The 20,405-nt window shown below is 38.9% G+C and overlaps 1 protein-coding gene across 1 annotated transcript; it reads right to left on the bottom strand.

Annotated features, from left to right (window-relative positions):
- Positions 1-7,626: 7,626 nt before the first annotated feature.
- Positions 7,627-18,852, bottom strand: LOC128594557 (zinc finger protein with KRAB and SCAN domains 4-like). Its single transcript, XM_053603466.1, has 5 exons — positions 17,026-18,852; positions 15,381-15,528; positions 14,031-14,113; positions 12,950-13,046; positions 7,627-12,248 (listed from the first exon to the last, which is right to left on the bottom strand). Exons 1-5 carry the CDS (start codon positions 17,434-17,436, stop codon positions 11,629-11,631), a joined length of 1,359 nt encoding a protein of 452 aa, XP_053459441.1. The 5' UTR covers positions 17,437-18,852; the 3' UTR covers positions 7,627-11,628.
- Positions 18,853-20,405: the final 1,553 nt, after the last annotated feature.

The following is a 20,405-nucleotide window of genomic DNA, read 5'->3' as shown; positions in this document are numbered from 1 at the left end:
ATGAAAAAAAAAAAAAAAAACATTTGGCTAACATAGTACAAACTTGCCTGAGCAGTGTGTTCAGAAGATAGAATATCTAAATTAAATGTTGAGAAAGTTTTATTTCACCATCAATTTGAAAACTAGTTACATTTCCAATGATTACTAAAATTATGTGAGTTTGAAAAGCCTTTATGCTTGTTTACTTAATTTATGAATTTATTTACTTATAAGCAAATTTATTTACCATAAACAATATTTAAACACACATACACATAAAGATATAGACACACATAAATAAAGACCCTATAATTGTGATTTTGAAACTGTAGCCATGAGACTGAGCAAAACTCATCAGTCCTAAAGGACAGCTGGATTTAAAGCATCAAGCCCTTGAAAATGGAATGAGTCGGGGGTGGAGCCTGTGGCTCAGTGAGTAGGGTACCAGCCCCATATACCCTCAAGCCCTGGCCAAACTGCAACAAAAGATAGCTGGGCATTGTGGCGGACGCCTGTGGTCCCAGCTACCTGGGAGGCTAAGGCAAGAGAATTGCCTAAGCTCAAGAGCTAGAGGTTGCTGTGACCCTTGATGCCATGGCAGTCTCCCAAGGGTGACAAAATGAGACTCTGTCTCTAAAAAAAAAAAAAAGAAAGAAAATGGAGTAAGTCAAAGCCTACTTATTTTATATATGATCCAAACTACCATTGAGTCTCAAAGGAAACAGTGTAGCAATCCATTCTCAAAGGAAGGAGAGAGACAGAGAGGGAGAGAGAGAGAGAATTGTTCTTTTAAGGAGTGTGGGCCATGTGAGAAAAAGACTAAGTAATTTCTGATATCTCCCAAAGCCAAAGCCATCATTTCACCTCATGGTGAAATTGATGGGACCTGGGTCTCTTGCCTTAGAGATCAGGTAACAATATAAAATAGAGCAGAGTTTTATATTTTAAAGGAATCTGTCTATGACTCTTTAGACTCCATGAGGAAAACAAAAGATCCCCCCAAAGGAGGTGAATAATGCCTTTTTCTGAGTTCCTTAAGGAATCTGAGTCATTTGAAGTCTCCTCTAGATTTTCTCAGGTGGTACCAAAGATGGCAAAGAGCAGGGAGGAGTAGGGAGAAGTAAAAGTAAATGGAAGAAGATTTCAGCCTGGAGGAACAGCTGATATTTCAGGCTTTTGAACTTTTAAACCAAGCATACTGTTTGCAGTAAAATCTATAAGCTTTAGGCAAAGATGTATAAGGTATATCCAAAGAGGTGGAGAGTATTTTTCACAAGATCCAGAAACACCACAAAAACAGCTTAAAAAGGAAAGTTTCATTAGCCACAACTGTATACACCCACGTGTCTGTTCAGCCATCTAGAGTCTCAGCTTCTTAGCTGACAAAAGTTCATATGCTTCCCACAGGTGGAAGAAAACAGAAAATTAAGGCTGTCTACAGAAAGGAAAGGATTAACAAATGGCAAAAGTCACAAAAATATCAAATCAAAACAGACTCCCTGGCTGGGAATTAAACTCGGTATGCTGGGGTAGGGTAAAAGCACAGAACCTTAACCACTAGGCCCCAAGGTGAACAAGGACAGCTATTTCTGCAGGGCAGCATGCAGAGGATTTTCATCTTTGTTTTAGTTCAGATTTTTCTCTTTCATTTTGTCATGATAATTTTTAAGGCTTCTCATGACATTATCCTGTCTATTTCCCTCCGTCCCTCTCTTCCTTCCTTCCTTCTTCCTTCCTTTTGAGAGAAAGTCTTGCTCTATTGCCTGGGCTAGAATACATCATGTGACATCATCATACCTCAATGTAGCCTCAAACTCTTGGGCTTAAACGATGTCCCTGCTTCAGCCAAGTAGCTGACTACAGGGGATATAGGCACATGTAACTATGCCAGCTAATTTTTCTATTTTTTATAGTGATATGGGTCTCACTATTTTGCTCAGTTTGGTGTGTTTTAAATTTTTGTCAATATAAAGAAGGCAATTGTTTAGAATAAATGATCTCTAAAATCTCTCTCTCCTTTTTTAATTATGAAGTCTTCCTAATTTAAAGGCTCCTTCTTTTGGCCATTAATTTTCAATGACATACTTTTTCCAAAGTGACTTAAACCAGTATTCTCTTCAGAGAAGAAGCAATCCTAAATATCCCCTCATTCTTCCAGAAATAGGCTAAGATAGGAAATGATAAAAGCACCTTATGAATGGGACTTCTTATAACAAATGTTCCTCAGGGCTTACCACAATCAGAACAAAAAAAAATCTTGGGTTCTCTCTCTTTTTTTTTTTGAGACAGAGTCTCACTTTGTTGCCTTTGATAGAGTGCTGTGGCATCATAGTGCACAGCAACCTCAAACTCTTAGGCTCAAGCGATTCTCTTGTCTCAGCCTCCCAAGTAGCTGGGATTACAGGAGCCCACCACAGCACCAGGCTATTTCTTAGAGACGGGGTCTTGGTCTCAAACTTGTGAGCTCAGGCAATCCACCCACCTTGGCCTCCTAGATTGCTGGGATTACAGGCGTGAGCCACTGTGCCTGGCCTCCAGTCATTTTTATATTGGCCTCCAAATGCAACCCTAAATCTCCCTGGATGGTGGAGACCAAGAAAGAGTGCTCCCACATGGTCAGAAGACAAGCTCTGAAAGACATAAAATAAGACCAGAGGAAACTATCTGGTATTCATCTTTTTGACAGAGCAACACAGAATGATGGGAACACAGGAAAACATCTGAGGAAAGGAACCAAACAATATGAATTCCTATCACAAAGTACCAAAAATATACCAGAGGTGCACTTAGACTAGTTACACAAATCATTTTTCTCATTATCAAAACCTTGCAAACAGCAATCTTTACCTTCTGCTCAACCAGATTGTACAGAGAGAGAGGCCAAGAGTTTGGCTTACTCTTTTCACTTGCAGATCAGTTTCTTGGGTTTTCTTCACTGTAACTTTTCCAAAGCACAGAGCCATTTTGGTGACCTTGCTCACTGTGCCAAAACTGTGAGGAGCAAGGCTCTTGCCCCTGTAAGGTGTACTAAAAAATCATTGACACATATGATTAATTGGAGAAAAAGATGTACAAATTTATTTCATTTAATGTGTATACACTAGATCCTTCAGAATGAAAATTCCCCAGGTTTTTTTTAATGGAGAAAATTTGGTGCTAAGCAAACACACGAGAAATACTAAAGTAAGTTCTTTGGACTAAAGGCAAATGATCTAAACAATAATGTAAATCTATATAAAAACAGAACACTAGTAAAGGTGATTATATAATTAGAGAGTATACATATATATTTATTCTTTTTTTCTTAACTAATTTAAAAAGAAATTATGCAAACCAATGTGTATATGTAAATGCATTGTGGGGCATATATGTAGAATGTAATATATTTCCTAGTAACAACACAAAGGAAATGGGAGGGGGGGACAAAGCTATACTGGTCTGAGGACTTAATGCCAGATGGTAACCCAAAGCCACAGGAACAAATGAAAACAACCAGAAATAGTAAAAACAAGGTTAATATCACAAACATTATAAATATATATATTCTCTTTTTTCCTTTCTTATATATACTCATCCCTCAGTATCCAGAGGGTATTGGTTCCAGGACTTCGTATGGATAACAAAATCTGCAAATGCTCAAGTCCTTTATATAAAATGGTATGGTATTTACAACTAATTTACACCGTCTTCCTATACTGGGTCAACCTTTTATATCTGTGGTTTTCATTTCCATGAATTCAACCTACTGCAGATTGATACCTATATCTACATATAGATAGAAGTTGAACTACAATCGCAGATGTTAGATACAAAAGGCTACATATTAAAAGGTTTTATTTATATGAAATGTGAAGAATAAGCAAATCCTTAGAAACAGAAAAGAAATTAGGTTGCCATGAGCTGGCAGAGGAAGGAGTGGTGAATGACTAACAACAGATAAGAAATTTCTTGTGATGAGGTGAAAATACTGAATTAGAGTGTGATTGGTTGCACATTCTATAAATATACTAAAAACCATTGAATTATACAACTTTAAAGGTGCAATTTTATGGCATGTTAATTACGTATCAACAGAGCGGCTATAAAACTTTTTAAAAACAATAACAAGTTCAAAAGTGATTAAACATTTAAATATCAAATGAATCCATAAGGAAAATATGGGAGAATTTCAAAAATAATATGGGAGTAGAAAAGTCCTTCTAAATGCCACTAAAAGACAGAAACAAATAAAGTCTTAATAAATACTTCTGCATACAAAATTTGAGTCTCCTGCATATGAAAATTTCCTGATCAAAATTAAAGGCAAAAATATGATAAACCCTCTATAACTGTGTTATTCCACGTTGTATTTTGGTAATAGCCAACACAATTAGATAAGAGAAAAATATTAGAGAAATAAAAATTAGAAAAAGGAGGTAATACTGCTTGAAGGCTATATAAAGACTCAAGTAAATCAATTTTTAGAAAACTACATGGAGTAATAGAATTTAATGAGGTAACAGCATAAATGTTATTAATAAATATACAGTAATCAGTAGCTTTTATATATACAAGAATCAACTAGTTAGAAAATGTAGTAAAATTAAAAGAGCCCATTATGATTTCAATAAAAAGATTACTCAGGAATAAACTTAAGAAATTGGTGAAACTTACAAGACAATTTTATGTTCCTAAGACATAACTATATAAGTTTAAGCAAATGACAAAACATTAGATAGGAATACAAATGTCATTCCTTCCTAAGTATTTATAAACTTAATGTGTATTCACAATAAAGTTGTCAATATTTTTTTTTTAATTTTGTTTTGAACACCACAAGCCAAGTTTAAAGTTCACACGGAAAAATAAAAAGACCCAGAAAAATCGTGGGAATACAAAAAAAAAGAAAGGGTGACCTACGCCTCTGGACATTTAAATATCAGGATAGTGGTTAGATCTGGGGACAAAAAATAGCTGGGCGTTGTGACAGGCACCTATGGTCCCAGCTACTTGGGAGGCAAAGGCAGGAGAATCGCTTGAGCCCAGGAGTTTGAGGTTGCTGTGAGCGGTGATGCCACCACACACTACCCAGAGCGACAGCTTGAGGCTCTGTCTCAAAAAAAAAAAAAAAAAAAAGAAAAGAAAGATCAATGCCCTCATTAAAGCAGCTGGTGTAAATGTTGAATCTTTGGGGCTTGGCTTGTTTGCAAAGGTCCTGGCCAATGTCAGCATCAGGTGCACCTCATAGCAATGTAAGAACCTGGTAGACCTGCTCCAGCGGCTGATACCGCACCAGCAGAACATTCTGTCCCTGCTACTGCTGCTGCCCCAGCTGAGGAGAAGAAAGTGGAAGCAAAAAAAAGAAGAATCCGAGGAGTCCGAAGATGACATGGACTTCTGGTCTTTTTTTGACTAAATCTCTTTTAGTCAGATGTTCAATAAAAAGTTGAACTCTTAAAAAAATTATAAAACATATTACAAGTCTGGGGAGGCACCTATGGCTCAGTGAGTGGGGCACCGGTCCCATATACTGAGGGTGGCGGGTTCGAACCTGGCCTGGCCAAACTGCAACAAAAATAGCCGGGCATTGTGGTGTGTGCCTGTGGTCCCAGCTACTGGGGAGGCTGAGGCAAGAGAATCGCCTAAGCACAAGAGCTGGAGGTTGCTGTGAGCTGTGACACCACAGCACTCTACCGAGGGCAGAAAAATATATATATATTACAAGTCTGAATTATTAAAACTGTGTGGCACTGATGTATGAAAAGATAGACTGACTAATAGAACAGAACTTCCAGAAATAGGCCAAATGTCTAACATAATTTATAACTTATTAAGCAATGAAGTTGGTGAATGAAATAAGTAGGAAAAATGTAGAACATTCAGGAAGTGGCATTGGGGCTAGTGGGTATTCATTTTTTTTTTTTTTTAAGAGTTGGGTCCTTACTTCTAGATAAGAATAAACTACATTTATCAAAAATTTAAATGTAAAAGAATGAATCTATAAACCACTACAAATAAACATGAAAAAAATGTTTTTATTGTCTCATATTGGGGAAAATCATTTTAGCTGTTTGAAAATTCAGAAATAATTAAAGATTTATAAATTTAATTCCATCAGAAAAACTTCATGGCAAAAAAATAGCATATGAAAAGTCAAAAGAAACATACATTATGGAAAAACTTTCACATTCATATATAAAAAGTCACTAGAAATCAAGGTAAAAAGACTAACATTTTAAAATTAATGGGCACAGAATATAACAAATTTAAAGGAGAGAAAACAAATGGCTGTTACATACATGTAATGATGGTTGTTCTCACTTTTAATGAGAGAAATACAAACAATACTACACTGAGCTGCCATTATCCATGTGTCAGATTGGCATAAATTTAAATGAATATGTGCTTATTGTTCACGCTGTTGGAAAATATGCTGTCCCATTCATTGGTGGTGGGTATATAACTTGGTTAAAACACCTATGGAGGGCAATTTGGCAGTATCTATCAAGAATATGCAGGACAGCGGCTGTGGCTCAAAGGAGTGGGGCACTGGCCCCATATGCCGGAGGTGGCAAGTTCAAACCCAGCCCTGGCCAGAAACTGCAAGAAAAAAAAAAAGAATATGCATATACTCTTTGGCTTGGCAATCATACTTTCCACTGGCACATGGGCAATATGATGGCTATACAAGATGATTCATTGTAGCAGTGTTTGGCAATTGCCAATACTGTAAACAACATAAAATGTTCATTAACAGAAACTGGCTAAATATTTAAGGTATATCCATATAACAGAATACTAAGGAATTAAAAGGCAACTCTGTATTTCTTAATATGAAAACAAATAGAGAAAGACGTGGAAAAGCGGGAATAATATGTTAACCTTTGGACAAAAAAGGAGGAGAATTAAGATTATACATTCATTTATGCATAAAACTCTGAAATGGTACTCTGGAAGAATTTTACATGGTTATCAGTATGGAAACTGAAATTATGGGGGACAGAGAGAAGTGTTCACTGTATACACACACACATACACACACACGGTGTCTGACAAAAACATGAATATTTGAGAACAAATCTATAACACAGACACAAACATGTCCTACACATAAGAAAGAAAAAGATCAATAAGCACATGGGTGAAAAAAGCATAGGACATACACAAACAATTCACAAGAAAGAAATAATATTAAAGAAGGTAAAGGTATCAAACTATGCTCAAGCTCATTTGTGGATGATAAATTCAAATCAATATTCCAATTGATCAAATAATGAATAAAGCATTTGACTAAATTACTCGGTTGGCAGAGTTGGGGGGAAATAAGCACTCTTATGTTGTAAGTGAGATCAGCTGAGAGGCCAAGTTGACTCAATTTCCAGACTCAACTCATTTAAAGAGGAACTCTGCTGGGTGTTGAGATTACAATGGAGAGCCAGTCATACATCTTGTCTCTCTCTCAGCCCCACACCAGTGTTTATACCGTGCTATAACTGGGTCTGGAAGGCTGCAAACTCTATTTCCCAGTCTCTGCCTATGGGCAGAATTGGTAGAGAAGAAAATGGTTATAGAGTTTTTAATGTCTTAGTCAATATATGAATCTATAGTTATTTTCTGACAGTTTGAAAATTACATATTATCTGTTTAAGAAACCACTCAGACAAAAGGTATAATCATATGGTTTATTACTTGTATACAAATAAGTTACATTAGGATTGTTTTCCTAGATCCCTGAAAACCTTGAAGTACCAACCTTAGAAATTGCAATCAAAACTGGAATTTGGAAAGGTGTGTGGAGGATTTTGAATAATGATCAGATTTAACAAAATACGTAGAATAGGTAGGAATAGATCACAGTGTTCAATCATTAATTGGGAAAAGAGACTAGGAAATCTTGCTATGTCTGAACTCCAGGGTCTTAGGTTAATTTTGTTATTAAAGAAGGACTGCTACAGCCAGAGAAACCAAGTGAGAGGTATGAATACATACAAAAATGAAAGGATATTTCTATAATAAGGGAAAGTGATACATTGACCAAAAAAGTTCACAAGAAAGGGCAGTGCCTGTGGCTCGAAGGAGTAGGGCACCAGCTCCGTATGCCAGAGGTGGTGGGTTCAAACCCAGCCCTGGCCAAAATAGAAAAATAAAATAAATAAAATTCACAAGAAAGTAGTCATCCCGAAGAATTTCTGTAGTAGCAATTCCATTTGAAATGTACAAAATAGATACTACTTATACAAAGCTGACTGGAAAAAAAGTTTCCTCATTTGAATCCGTAAGACCTAATTTTGACTAACATGAGGAAAAACAAAATATGGACTAAAAAGAGTGTTTAGAGAAAAGATGATAAACTAAGTTTACTTACTGGTTCAAATCCACATCATGAATAACTGAGGAGATGGTACCACATAGATTTGGGAAGTTAATACCGTAATGTAGTTACAGGACCCTTGTAAAATATAGTCTTTATTATTAAACTATTATAATTGCATTACATCGAAGCTTCAACTAGCAAAAGGTACAATCTTCATTTCTTTATCAAGTATTAACATCTTCAGACTATTCACATAGCACTTCTTACTGATATAAGAGATCCTCAAAACTCTGAGGTGAGTTTGTCACTCTTTCCTTTTTTTTTTTTTTCCTACTAAAGAGAGAAGCAGAGAAAGTCTTTTTGCAGGACTATTCATCAAAAGTTCTTTTCATTATAACCATTCATTCTACCCAAGTAGAAAAAATGCTATAACCACCGATTTATTCAAGCAAAGGAAGAAAAAAGAAAATAGAGGATGTCTGCATTGCTTCAGTGAAATGAAATAGAATGGCCAGTGAGTCAACATGAAAATTCCTAAAGTCAATTTAAGAAAGCATGAAAAGTGGCATTTTATTATACTTTACATATTGCTTATATCTTAACAAGTAGTTTACTAGGTCTGATTTCATCTGAAAGTAACTTTGACCTTCCTTTCCTATAGGCTAGAGATACATCCATTTTATAAATTCCTTATTTATAAACTCACCTTTGTTTTCTACAGAAATGGGGCAACTAAAAGACTATCAGTGAAATAATTTTTTTATTTGAAATTACACAATACTGCCAGATAAAGCTTCCAAGATAATACTTTGATTATAAAAAGTGAGTGGCTTCCTGATTGAAAAAAGTTTAAACTCCTTGTTCTGGCACGGAAGGCCCCTGCAATCTACCTATCTCATCAAACTCCTTATTTGCTAAATTTGACAAAGTTTGCTGTGAATCTTTTCAGCTCTTTTAACATGACATCTCGTCTATGTAGTAATAACAGCTGGGAGTAATCTCTTCCTTCTCTGAAATTCTACAGGCCTCACTTTACCACTTACAAGGCAGTCATTACACCAGCACATTTGTGTGCTAGTCTTATCAACCATATCGTACTAAAGGCCTAAGCCCAAGCATGTACATACATGTATATGTACACACACACATGCACATGGATAATTAGAGGCTTTCTCCCATCCCCTGTCTAGCATAGCAGGCACTCAAAAGTACTTTCTTACAGTATTTCCCTCTCTTACAGAGAAAACATTTTTAGGTTTGGAAGGAGCAGAAAGATTGAAAAGAGGCACAGTGGTCCTTTTTTAATCCATTAAGTTATATTGTGTAATGCTTTCTGGTTTGTAAAAGTCTTTCACACATATCTCTTCATGTAACATCAGAAACAAATACCCAAGAAAAATGAACAGAGTTGTTTACTAATGAGTTTGGGTGTTTAAGATTGTGAATATTAGCAACTATTTAGAAAAATGAAACCTTAAAGGAGAAGTGGCTGGCTTTGTGGAGATAACAAAAATAAGGTTAATTTCAAAGGAAATTTTAAAAAGCCTAAAAAAGATTGGAGAAAAGTCTACAGAACTTGGGAAAGCTAAAGTAGTTTTAAATTAGACTGAAACAAGGGGGGTAATGAAGATAATAAAAGATTGCAGGGAGTTAATACAGGCAGAGCCGTATGGTTTTGAAAGTCCCTAGTCAGCCTGTGGTACTTCAGAGCAGGAATCCAGAAAGGATATTTGACAATAGACAAGAACACTACGCTGGTGACTGAATTTCATCAGAAGCAGAATCCATTCATGCCAGAGTCTGGCAATGTTGGAAGCTGGTAATATGTACTCAAGCACCTGGGAAGAAAAACAGTCTTTAAAGAATGAGGATGATTTGGGTAAAAACAGAAGACATCAAAATATTTCTTGGGATTAACTACCAAGTTTGAATCTTGACTCTACATGTTAATAATTTGGATATCGTAGAATCCTTTTCAGGATTTCCGATGTGTCTCAACAGACACATTTTTCTCCTACCACCGGTATTTGGGCTGCTATCCTTACTAGCTGCCTCTAACGTGGTCTTCCTATCCCCAAGCGACAGGGCAGTTTTAAACCGTGTATAATAATTATACATATTTGGTGTGATTCCTCTGACCTGGAGGAAGTTTAAGTTTAGTTGGCATAAGCCTAGATACCTAGTTGGCTACAAATGGGGAAGAAGGACACAGGCAATGTCTTAGCACTTGGTTAGGCCTAAGATAAAGATGTTAAGCATTACAGAATTTATATCAAAATTCATAATCATTTTGAACTGATTTGAGAAACTGATTTTTATTTCCCTGAATGTGAAAGATTTCTCCCTAAAGAATAGCAAAATTAATGCAAATTAACATAATTAACATTGATGAAAAAATTGAGTTCTGTGGATGAACAGTCTCATATGTCTTAATGACAAAGAAGCTGTTTAAGGCATTCTTACTATACATACTATCCTGGTGAAGAAGTAAGGATTCCCCCACTCCAACTCTGACAACAGTATGTAGTTGGCAACAAATACACTAGATTGACACAATTAAGAACCCAGAGAATTAGACATGAATGCCAATGGCAAAAGTTAAAAATCTAGAAAGTATTAGATTTTCAGAGCTGTGAAGGTCATTTTACTGGTATCTAATAAATGTTTCTTAGCACCTATATGCAAGGCACAAAGGGGATGGGATAAAAAAACCTCATGAATCTGACCAAGGATTATTAAGGACTCATTATGGGCAAAATGAATGGTCAGGGCAACAGCTCCCCAAATCAGAGCTACCTAACCAGGAGACATCATAAAGTGTTGGTTGAGGGATATTAGCCATTCTGGAAGGTCATTTAAGTCCAAAGAACAAACCATTTCAGGTCTTACCTCTTCCAGACAACACTCTCATGACCTCCTATTAAAGAACTTTTTCCCAATCACTTTCTAGAATACAGAAGACAATTCTTCTCAGCCAGATAGTATTTTCTAACACCCGATGAGGTAGAGTGGTAATAAAGCCCCATGCCCACAAATTCTATAACCAGTAAGGGCTGTAGGGTGGCTTCAGTTTAATGATTCATGGGCACTAAATTTGCCACGTATGCATGGGTCACTGTGACAGAATTTTTTTCCCTACATGGCTTCTCTGATGTTGAACAAGGTATGATGTTCGTGTGAAGCCTTTTCCGACATGTGTCACACTGATAAGGTTTTTCACCAGTGTGGATTTTTTGATGTTCAATAAGGCTTCTATTCTGAGTGAAACTTCTTTCACACTCATTACATTTATAGGACACAGGAGCTTCAACATTTTCCCACTGGCTTTCCATCCTATCCTGACTTTCCCAAGCCTCTCAATGCTCAGGATTCTGAACATTTTTATTGCCATGGATCCTCTGATGTCTCAGGAGATGTGAATTCCGCCTAAAGGTTTTGCCACACATGTTACACTGGTATGGCTTCTCCCCGGTGTGAATTTTGTAATGTTCAAGGAGGCTGCAGCGCTGGCTGAAAGTCTTCCCACAGTCATCACACTCGTAAGGCTTCTCCCCCGTGTGGGTTGTCTGGTGTTTGATAAGGTTGGAGCTGTGACTGAAGACCTTGCCACATTCTTCACACTCATATGGCTTCTCACCAGTGTGGACTCTCTGATGAATGACAAGGGCAGACCTCCCCATGAAGGTCCTCCCGCAGTCCTTACATTCGTAGGGTTTCTCTCCAGTGTGGATTCTCCTGTGCTTACTCAGGCCCGAACTCTGAGCAAAACTCTTTTCACATTCATGGCAATAATGTCGCCTCCGCACTGTGGCAGTTTTCTGCTTTCTTTGCAGCCTGCCCTCCTGTTCACCAGGTTCAGCATATGTAGGTATCGCGACAGTGTCTTCACTCAAGTGGCACAGTATCTGCCCAGGCTGTTTTTCTGGAAGCTCCTCAGCTGGAGGTAAGTCCCTGATCTTAGTCTGTATCTCACCACCTGAAACAATAAATGGTCAGCAATTGTCAGTTATGCTCTGCCTTAGGAGAACTTAGGTGCTAAAGGGGCTGAGCAGAAGACAACAGTAAACAGGGCAAGTACAGGATTTCTGAAGCAGTTTTCAAGAAACAGTGAAAGCAGAGACTCAGAAATTGGTCCTCAGTCAATGATATAGGCATTATCTCTAACTGTGCCCCAGGCAGAGGCAGAGTCCCCAAACAGAAGTGGCTTCAGTGCTGGGAGGTCTGGCTACAGCCCCTACTGTGTCACCAACAGGCAAGTCAGGCTGCCTTCTGTGCCTCTGCACGCTCATCTTCGAGGACAGCATCCATAGTCAATGTCTAAGGTCATTCTAATTCCCACATTCTGACTCTATAGCCCATTTCCTGAAGAGGCCTCTCACCTTTCCTCTTCTGTCAAGGCCAGGAACAGGAGAGGAGAGGAGGAAATCAACATTTACTGAGCATCTATTATGACTCAGACCTGGACTAAGGCTGTGGCTGCTTCATCTCGTTTCACCTGACTAGCACATTGGCAGGGCAGAGAAGAAAGCAAGGCCAGAAGGGGGTGAGGAACCAGTTATAATATTAACAGGCTGTCAGAAATGGTGATTCTAAATCCAAACAAAATGGGGCCCAATAGTTCTAATACACAAAGAATGCGAAGAAACTTTAAGAGAAATTATTGCCTGTTAGTCTTACCCAGAGGGACCAGACTGCCATGGTTCACTTGAGATGAATCCCGCTGTGTCCAACCAGGAGAGAGGGTCAGGGCCACATCTTCCATTTTCAACATCCCCTAAAACAATAAATAATTCTATCCTTTTGCCCAAAACTGGGTACATGCAAAGAAGGAACATCCCCTATACAGGGACTCTATAAAACAGCAAGTATGACCCATCCACACCTACTTAATCATGTCTTTAATAATATCTTTATAAAACAAAGACTGCCAAAGGAAAGAAATATGACATACATTAGTATCAGTACTTTCATATAAATACCTAAATAGTCCAGAAAATGAAAAGGTTGGAAAACATGGCCAATGTAGCAAAAGGAATGAAGCTATCGTCAAACTTTCCAAAAGATTTGTTCTGTGCTTTGGCAAAATGGAGTTGGGGCTCATTTACATTAATGATTTAAAAAATATAGTGAATTTAGAATGAGGCGAGAAAAATCAGGGGAAAAAATGATGCTACAGAGCCTCAAACACTGAGATCTTCAAGCAGGACATGAAGGACTGAATAAGAAATTAAAATCTAGGTTAGATAAAGATTTTTCAAATTATAAGTAACTTCAGACTAAAAGGACATTCCTTATCTGTCCCTCAAGTATAAGTTTTTTGAGGCCAGGTCTTTATATCCCTCATGAATAGCACAATTCATTATGCTATTTAAAACACACACACACACACATCATCCCAACAGAACCTCCAGTTTGCATTTGTTGAATTGCCCTTGTTGAAGAAAATCACATTGATGAAGGGGCTGGCCAAAGAGATGAGATAGGGAAGTCAATGATATAGGCATTATCTTTAACTGTGAAAAGCACAGAGCACTCTTTAAGGTGGTAGCGACATAGGAAAACCCTCTTAGGTGGGTACTGAAATGAAGGCAATGATAAGCAACCTTGGGACAAATGAGAAAACTTGAGACTTGCACTCAGATCCAATGTGAACCTAGGATGGGGGTGAAGAAGAACTGAGGAGAGAGGGACTCAATGGGTAGGCCAAAAGTAGTGAAAAATGTGGGGCAATGGGAGAGGGAGAGGAACTCCAGCTCACCTGGGGTTCTGGGGTGAGCCTGGAAGCCACCACTGCTTCTTCTCTGTAGCACCCACCCTGCGCAAGCCCAGAAACCTGGAGAACTAAGAAGGAAAGATGCTCTGGATGAGATCCAACCTGGCATTCAGCCTCCTTGTCTTGTAGAATCTAAGGTCAAAAACTGGGTTAGTAAATTCTTGCCAAGAAGTTTATACACAGTGTGTTCCTTTCCAAAATGCCTGATTCCTAACAGCTCCAATCCTAAAGCCTAATGAAATCTGGTGTGATCCTTAGATATATAAAAACCATGCATAGAATCCTTGGTAGGACTGGTAAAATGAAAGTAATATAAAAATAAAACAAAACTTTCCAGTTGTAGATCTTTTAGTCTTAGATTTTACTGGGACATAGGGCGTGGAGAGGTACTTTTGGTTAAAACGGTTTTGGTAGTTATTAGATTGCTCTCCACCCTGTGTTTTAAAAACTAAGGGGGGATCGCTTCTTAAGATCAAGTGTGAAAAACTAAGAGGAATCATAGGTTGGGTTCATAAAGGAAGAATTGGGAGTCTGCCTATACAGAATTTGCTCAGATTTAAGAGAAAAGTGAGAGAGGGGAAGTTCTCCCTATAAGAAATTGACTTTTCAATAAAAGAAAGTTGACTTTTTATTGACTTTTTCAATAAAAAGAAACTGATTTTTCAAAGGGCAATAAACAATTGGTTTAGGCCGTGACATGGATAGCATGTGCAAGCATTATATGTCTTGCGAATTTGCCCATATGTCCAAAGTAAATAAGGAACAACCTGGAATACACAGTAGTTTCTCCTTGAGTAATTTTTACCCTGTTCTAGTTAGACTTTATTGGGCTTAGAAGATTTATACTCTTTACCTCGCAGCAGTCCTACCATCTCTAGAATGTTCTGGCTGGCTTTACAAATTCTGCCTTATTTTCTTCATAACTTTCTAATATCTAAAATTGTATTATTAATTCATTTGCCACCTTCCTTGTGCGAACATAAGCTTCATCAGAGTAATAATTCTATCTTACTGATGGCTCTATCCTCAGTGCCTGTAATACTGGCTACTATAGATGAGGCTTCCATAAACAGATACTAAAGGAGATCATCATGTTGTTAAAATACCAATTTTTTCCAGATACCAATTTTAATAAAATCTGATTTACTATGTCCTAGTTTGGTTAGGAAGGTTTTTCACCATTATTTGAAATTTCCCTTTTAACCTCAGTCGTACACTAGACTTTATCTGTGATGAGCATCTAAAGTAACTGCAGATGGACCTGTCTTTCAGGTAATCCTTAAATGAAATTAGATGAAGACTGTGAATTCACACAGCCCAGAGGATAATACTCACCTCTGTCTTGTAAGGGCTGAGATCCCAGAGATTCATGCTTGAGCAGAGCTTTCATTGGCTGGAATTGGCTACTTTGAGGCCCCTGAGCTGTTGTCAACAGTGCTACCTTACAACACAGTAGTTCTTGCCTCTGGTCACCACCTGGGACCTAGAAATCATTCATTTATTTTTGTTATCTACCAAACATTTTTATCATGCTGTCCATGTGTGAGTACTTTCTATTTTACAGGTACTCTTTATCCATGAGATTTATGAATATTAGCTCAAACACCTATGAGCTATTAATTTATGTTTTTGTGATAGAGAGACTGAGGCACAAAGTTTAAGCAGCTTGCTCACATCACCCAGCTGGTAAGTGCCAATGCTAGGGTGAGAGCTGAGGCAGAATGATTCCAGAGCCCATGTTCTTAACTACTGCTCTGTGTTTCCTCATAGAGCATTTCCCATTTGTGCTTTTATGATAACCCTTTGGAAACTGGTGCTAAGTGCTCAAAGAACATTAATACCTTTGCTCATCTTAAAAATGAAGATAATAACTTCTTATTTACTGGTTTGAGAGACCAGTAAGTAAGATCACAGTATGTGAAATCACCTAACACAGGACCTGGCACATGGTATGTGTACAGGTTTCCTTCTAGACATTTATAGGCAGTCCCCGGGTTATGAATGACAGGTTCTGTAGGTTTGTTCTTAAGGTGAATTTGTATGTAAGTTGGAACAGTTACATTTGCCTATTATCTTTAATAGCCTCTGTTTGTAACTGTGAGTTGTACCTCAGTGGGATGTTTGTAACTCAGGGACTGCCTGGATAGTGCAGTTTTCAAGTTACTTTCTCATATGCAGCTCAGAATTTCCTACATCTTTTATAGATAATGAAGCTAAGAGACTTGCGATGACTTTTCACTGTTACATGGCTCAGATGCCATAGATCCAAGTTCAGAACCTTGGTTTCCTGGCCACTTGTTAGAAGGCTCGGGTCACATGTCTTCTGAAGGTATGTGCATAAGGACAGAGGATGATGCAAAGTGGAAACAGTCTCATAAAACAGGGAAGAAGATGGAGATAAAAAGCAACCCGTTTTCTACGAGAGCTTCATAACCAATGGTCCATGGATTTAAATAGGAAAAAACTATTTTTATTTTTACAGGCCTTTAAGAGAAATTCAGCATTTCCTTCCATTATGAATGGAAGCAACAACCAATGTGGCTCAAGTGGCACCCAGGACTCTGTCACCAATATTAACTGCAGATGTTTTCACATCACATTCCAACCAGGTAAATATAGTCAAAGTCATTCACACTCATCACCACTTTGAAATTGCCAGTTATTAGCCCTGTCCCCAGGTCTTACTATTTAGTGCACTAATTTTAAAAAGCACATATATAATTTTATCACGTTGATTTAAAAGTTTGCTAACTGTATTTCAATATAATTGATTTTTTTGGTAATCCTTTCTATTTTTCTTTATGTATTTAAAAATAGTATTATGAGAAGAAGCCCAGTGACTTCGCCTTGCTACCACAGAGGTTTACCAGTAGAAAAAGAGATCAAGAACTGCTGGATCTTTTAAGGAATGCCCCTCACTTTGGTCCCGAGATTTCAAGAAGAAACAGACCACAGCTCGCAAATTCTAAACCTGTTCTACCTGCGGCATCGGTTCATCCAGCTGCTTCTCCAAATACTCCAACAGCACCACCACCTCCTCCCCGCTCTCCGGATGCTGCTCCCGCACCCAGCTCTGCAGGGCTCCCGGCAGGATGGTCAGGAACTGCTCCAGCACGAGCAGCTCCAGGATCTGCTCCTTGCTGTGCATGTCAGGCCGCAGCCACTGTTGACAGAGCTCTCTGAGCCGGCTCAGTGCCTCGTGGGGCCGCGGGGCCTCCAAGTACCGGAAGCCTCGGAAGCGCTGGCGGGAACACTCCGAGCTCAGAGCGGGGCTACCGGGTGAGCTTGCGGCGGAGGCTTCTTCCTTCTCCACCTTTACCATCAGGAGCCCCGTCTGCTCCTCCGCAGACTGGGCGTCCGGGGCTGCCTTTTTTCTCAGTTCTCTAGCCATCTTAAGCCAAGGCCGTATTCGGGCCTCACTCTAGTTGTGACTTGTATATTTCCAAAGGATTCTTGAAAGATAGGAAATCGCTATTTGCCAGAAAAATTGCAAGTGGTCCCCTCCTCTCATGCCAATGTGGCACAGCTGCACAGATCTCTTCTACCGTCCGCGCCTTTGCAGCATCCTCTTTTGCACCCCACTCTCAGTCCCAAGAGTATCCTCAGAGGATGTCCTTGAGGTGAAAGTGATCCCTCCCCAGACACTGGAGAAAAGTTGAGGCTGAGGCACCGGAAGCCTTGGTGGGAACCAAAGCCACTTCCTGGTCTCTCTAGGAAGTTTCTCTCGGTGGTTGTCCCCAATTTAACCCGTTAGTAACTTGTCATTACTTCTACTCCAGGGAAGGCGTTATGGGAAGAAGAAAGAAAAGATTACAGTCTCCGCCTGGCTCATGAGAAATAGAACTAAATAGTTAAATTTAGGAAGGATGCTGCTGTGCCTTCAATTCTTTCTGATGTAAAGCATGCCTAAGAAACTGGCATAAAAATGACACTAAAATTCAGTTGGAAAGCATGGATTCCCCAGGGCCCTTAGAAGTCTGGAAGGATGACTTTCAATCTCTCTCAGAAACATCAAACATATCACTAGCCTGGAGAGAGTAGTTGCTGCCCTCCCCCCATTTGCCACTTTCTTTTCTCCTCAAGGCCAAACTACTTGAAAGAAAGCTCTCTCCACCTGACTCTAGTCCTCTTCTCACACAAATCCTTAACATCTTGTAGGCAGTAAATTGCTAGCATAGCCAATGTGATTGTTCCTGCAACAATAACCAGAGATTCCTTCTCTCCTGGCCACCAAGTTACCACTTTCTACTTTCCATGATCTCTTCTCAGCAACCAGGCTTATGTTGCTCTCCACTTCCAGAAACACTCTAGTTCCTGATTTCAGGGACCCCACTTTACCCTAATTTCTTCCTTTCTGTTTCTTCCCAGTCAACATTCACAGTCTAGCATAGTGGTTAGACACAGGGTTATCCTGGCTTTATCACTAACTGGGGATCTTGATAAATTACTTCATCTTCCTATGCCTGACATTCCCAAACTATATATGAGGAAATAGATAGGGACGTTGTGGGCGCTAGTAGGGATTATAGAATAATTATGAGCACTATTGTGTAAGGTTCTTAGAACAATGCCTGGCAGGTAATAATCTGGGACTACCCTATAATAGAAGAAAGCTTAGAGATTTCTTTGCATCAGACTGTAATACATGTCAATCCATAAGTGACTGAAGGTTATTTGGCCGAAGTATCAGTCATTAAAACCCTTTTCTACCCAGTTTATTCCCTGATATTCTCAGGGAATTGGTTCTAGATCCCTTAAGGATACTAAAATCTGAGATTCTCTAGTCTCTAATATAATGGCAGAATATAGTATTCACATGTAAACTATGCCCCATATACTTTAAATCATATCTAAATGTGCTTACAATACCTAATACAATGTTATGTGCATGTTTGTTACACTATTGTTTTTTGTTTGTAATGTTTTTATTGTTGTATTATTTTATTTTTTAAAAATATGTTTGATCTATGATTAGTTAAACCTGTGGATATGGGGAGTTGTTGTATCCTAAAGATGTTAGAAGCCAGGTTTTTCACTGTCGGAAAAGGGAGTTACAAATATGAAAAAGGCCAAAATGAATACTGTAGTATTGGATTGGAATTAAAAGTGTTGGCCAGGAGGCCAAGAGCAATGGCTTATGCCTATAATCCCAGCAGAGACCAAGGCAGGAGGATGGTTTGAGTCCAGGAGTTCAAGACTGGCCTGGGAAAAATAGCAAGACTCTGCCACTAAAAAATTTTTTAAAAAGTTAGCCAGGTATAGTGGCGTGAGCTTATAGTCCCAGCTACTTGGAAGGCCAATGCCGGAGGATCACTTGGGCCCTAAAAAGTGTTAGCATAAACTTAAGTTTCTACTATATATAGTTACTTTATGGAAATAAATATAGATGTAGGTATGCAAGTGTATAGGTGTGTACATAAATACATATGCACACACACTCCCAGGATCCCTGCTTGAGCCAGGTGTCTCTTAGAGACAAGACTCTCAAAAGCTGACAGATTTTCAGCATTGATCAGGGTACATATGTATCAGTCCTCCACTGTTAAAAATCTCTCTTACTTCTAAATTGGAGGACCCGAGGAAAGGGGTCTCTAATTCTTACAGCAACTGAGTTTGAGCATCACAAGAAACACCACAAACTATTTGGGCAATGGTCTTCCTTCTTAAGAATATCTTGTTTCCCCAACCCTCCCACTACCACCTAAGAAAATGTTCCTTACAAAGACAATTCATCAAAGATCTTAACATCTAAAGAAATGGTAACAATAGCCAGTCCTGGCTGGGTAGTGGCTTATGTCTCCTACCACTCTGGGAGGCCAAGGTGGGAGGATTGCTTGAACTCAGGAGTTCCAGGCCAGCCTGAGCAAGAGGGAGACCCCATCTCTACTAAAAAGAAAAATTAACTGGTGCACAGTGGTGTGTACCTATAGTCCCAGCTTCTCAGGAAGCTAAGGCAGGAGGATGGTTTGAGGTTGCAGTGAGCTATGATGATGCCACTGCATTCTAGCCTAGGTGACTCTGATTAAAAAAAAAGAAAACTGGGCTCTGCGCCTGGCTCAAGTGGCTAAGGTACCAACCACATACACCTGAGCTGACAGGTTCGAATCCAGCCCGGTCCCGCCAAACAACAATGATGGCTGCAACCAAAAATAGCGGGGCATTGTGGCAGGCGCCTGTAGTCCCAGCTATTTGGGAGGTGAAGGCAGGAGAATCGCTTGAGCCCAGGAGTTGGAGGTTGCCATGAGCTGTGATGCCACAGCACTCTACCCAGGGTGACAGCTTGAGGCTCTGTCTCAAAAAAAAGAAAAGAAAAGAAAACTAACCAGTTATTAAGACCCTAAAGATAACGTGCCCATTATA

The sequence above is a fragment of the Nycticebus coucang genome, chromosome 9 (assembly GCF_027406575.1).
Source record: "Nycticebus coucang isolate mNycCou1 chromosome 9, mNycCou1.pri, whole genome shotgun sequence".
In the NCBI taxonomy this organism is placed as follows: Eukaryota; Metazoa; Chordata; class Mammalia; order Primates; family Lorisidae; genus Nycticebus; species Nycticebus coucang.
The sequence above is the reverse complement of the archived record's forward strand: the minus strand, read 5'-3'. Positions and strand labels throughout refer to the sequence as shown.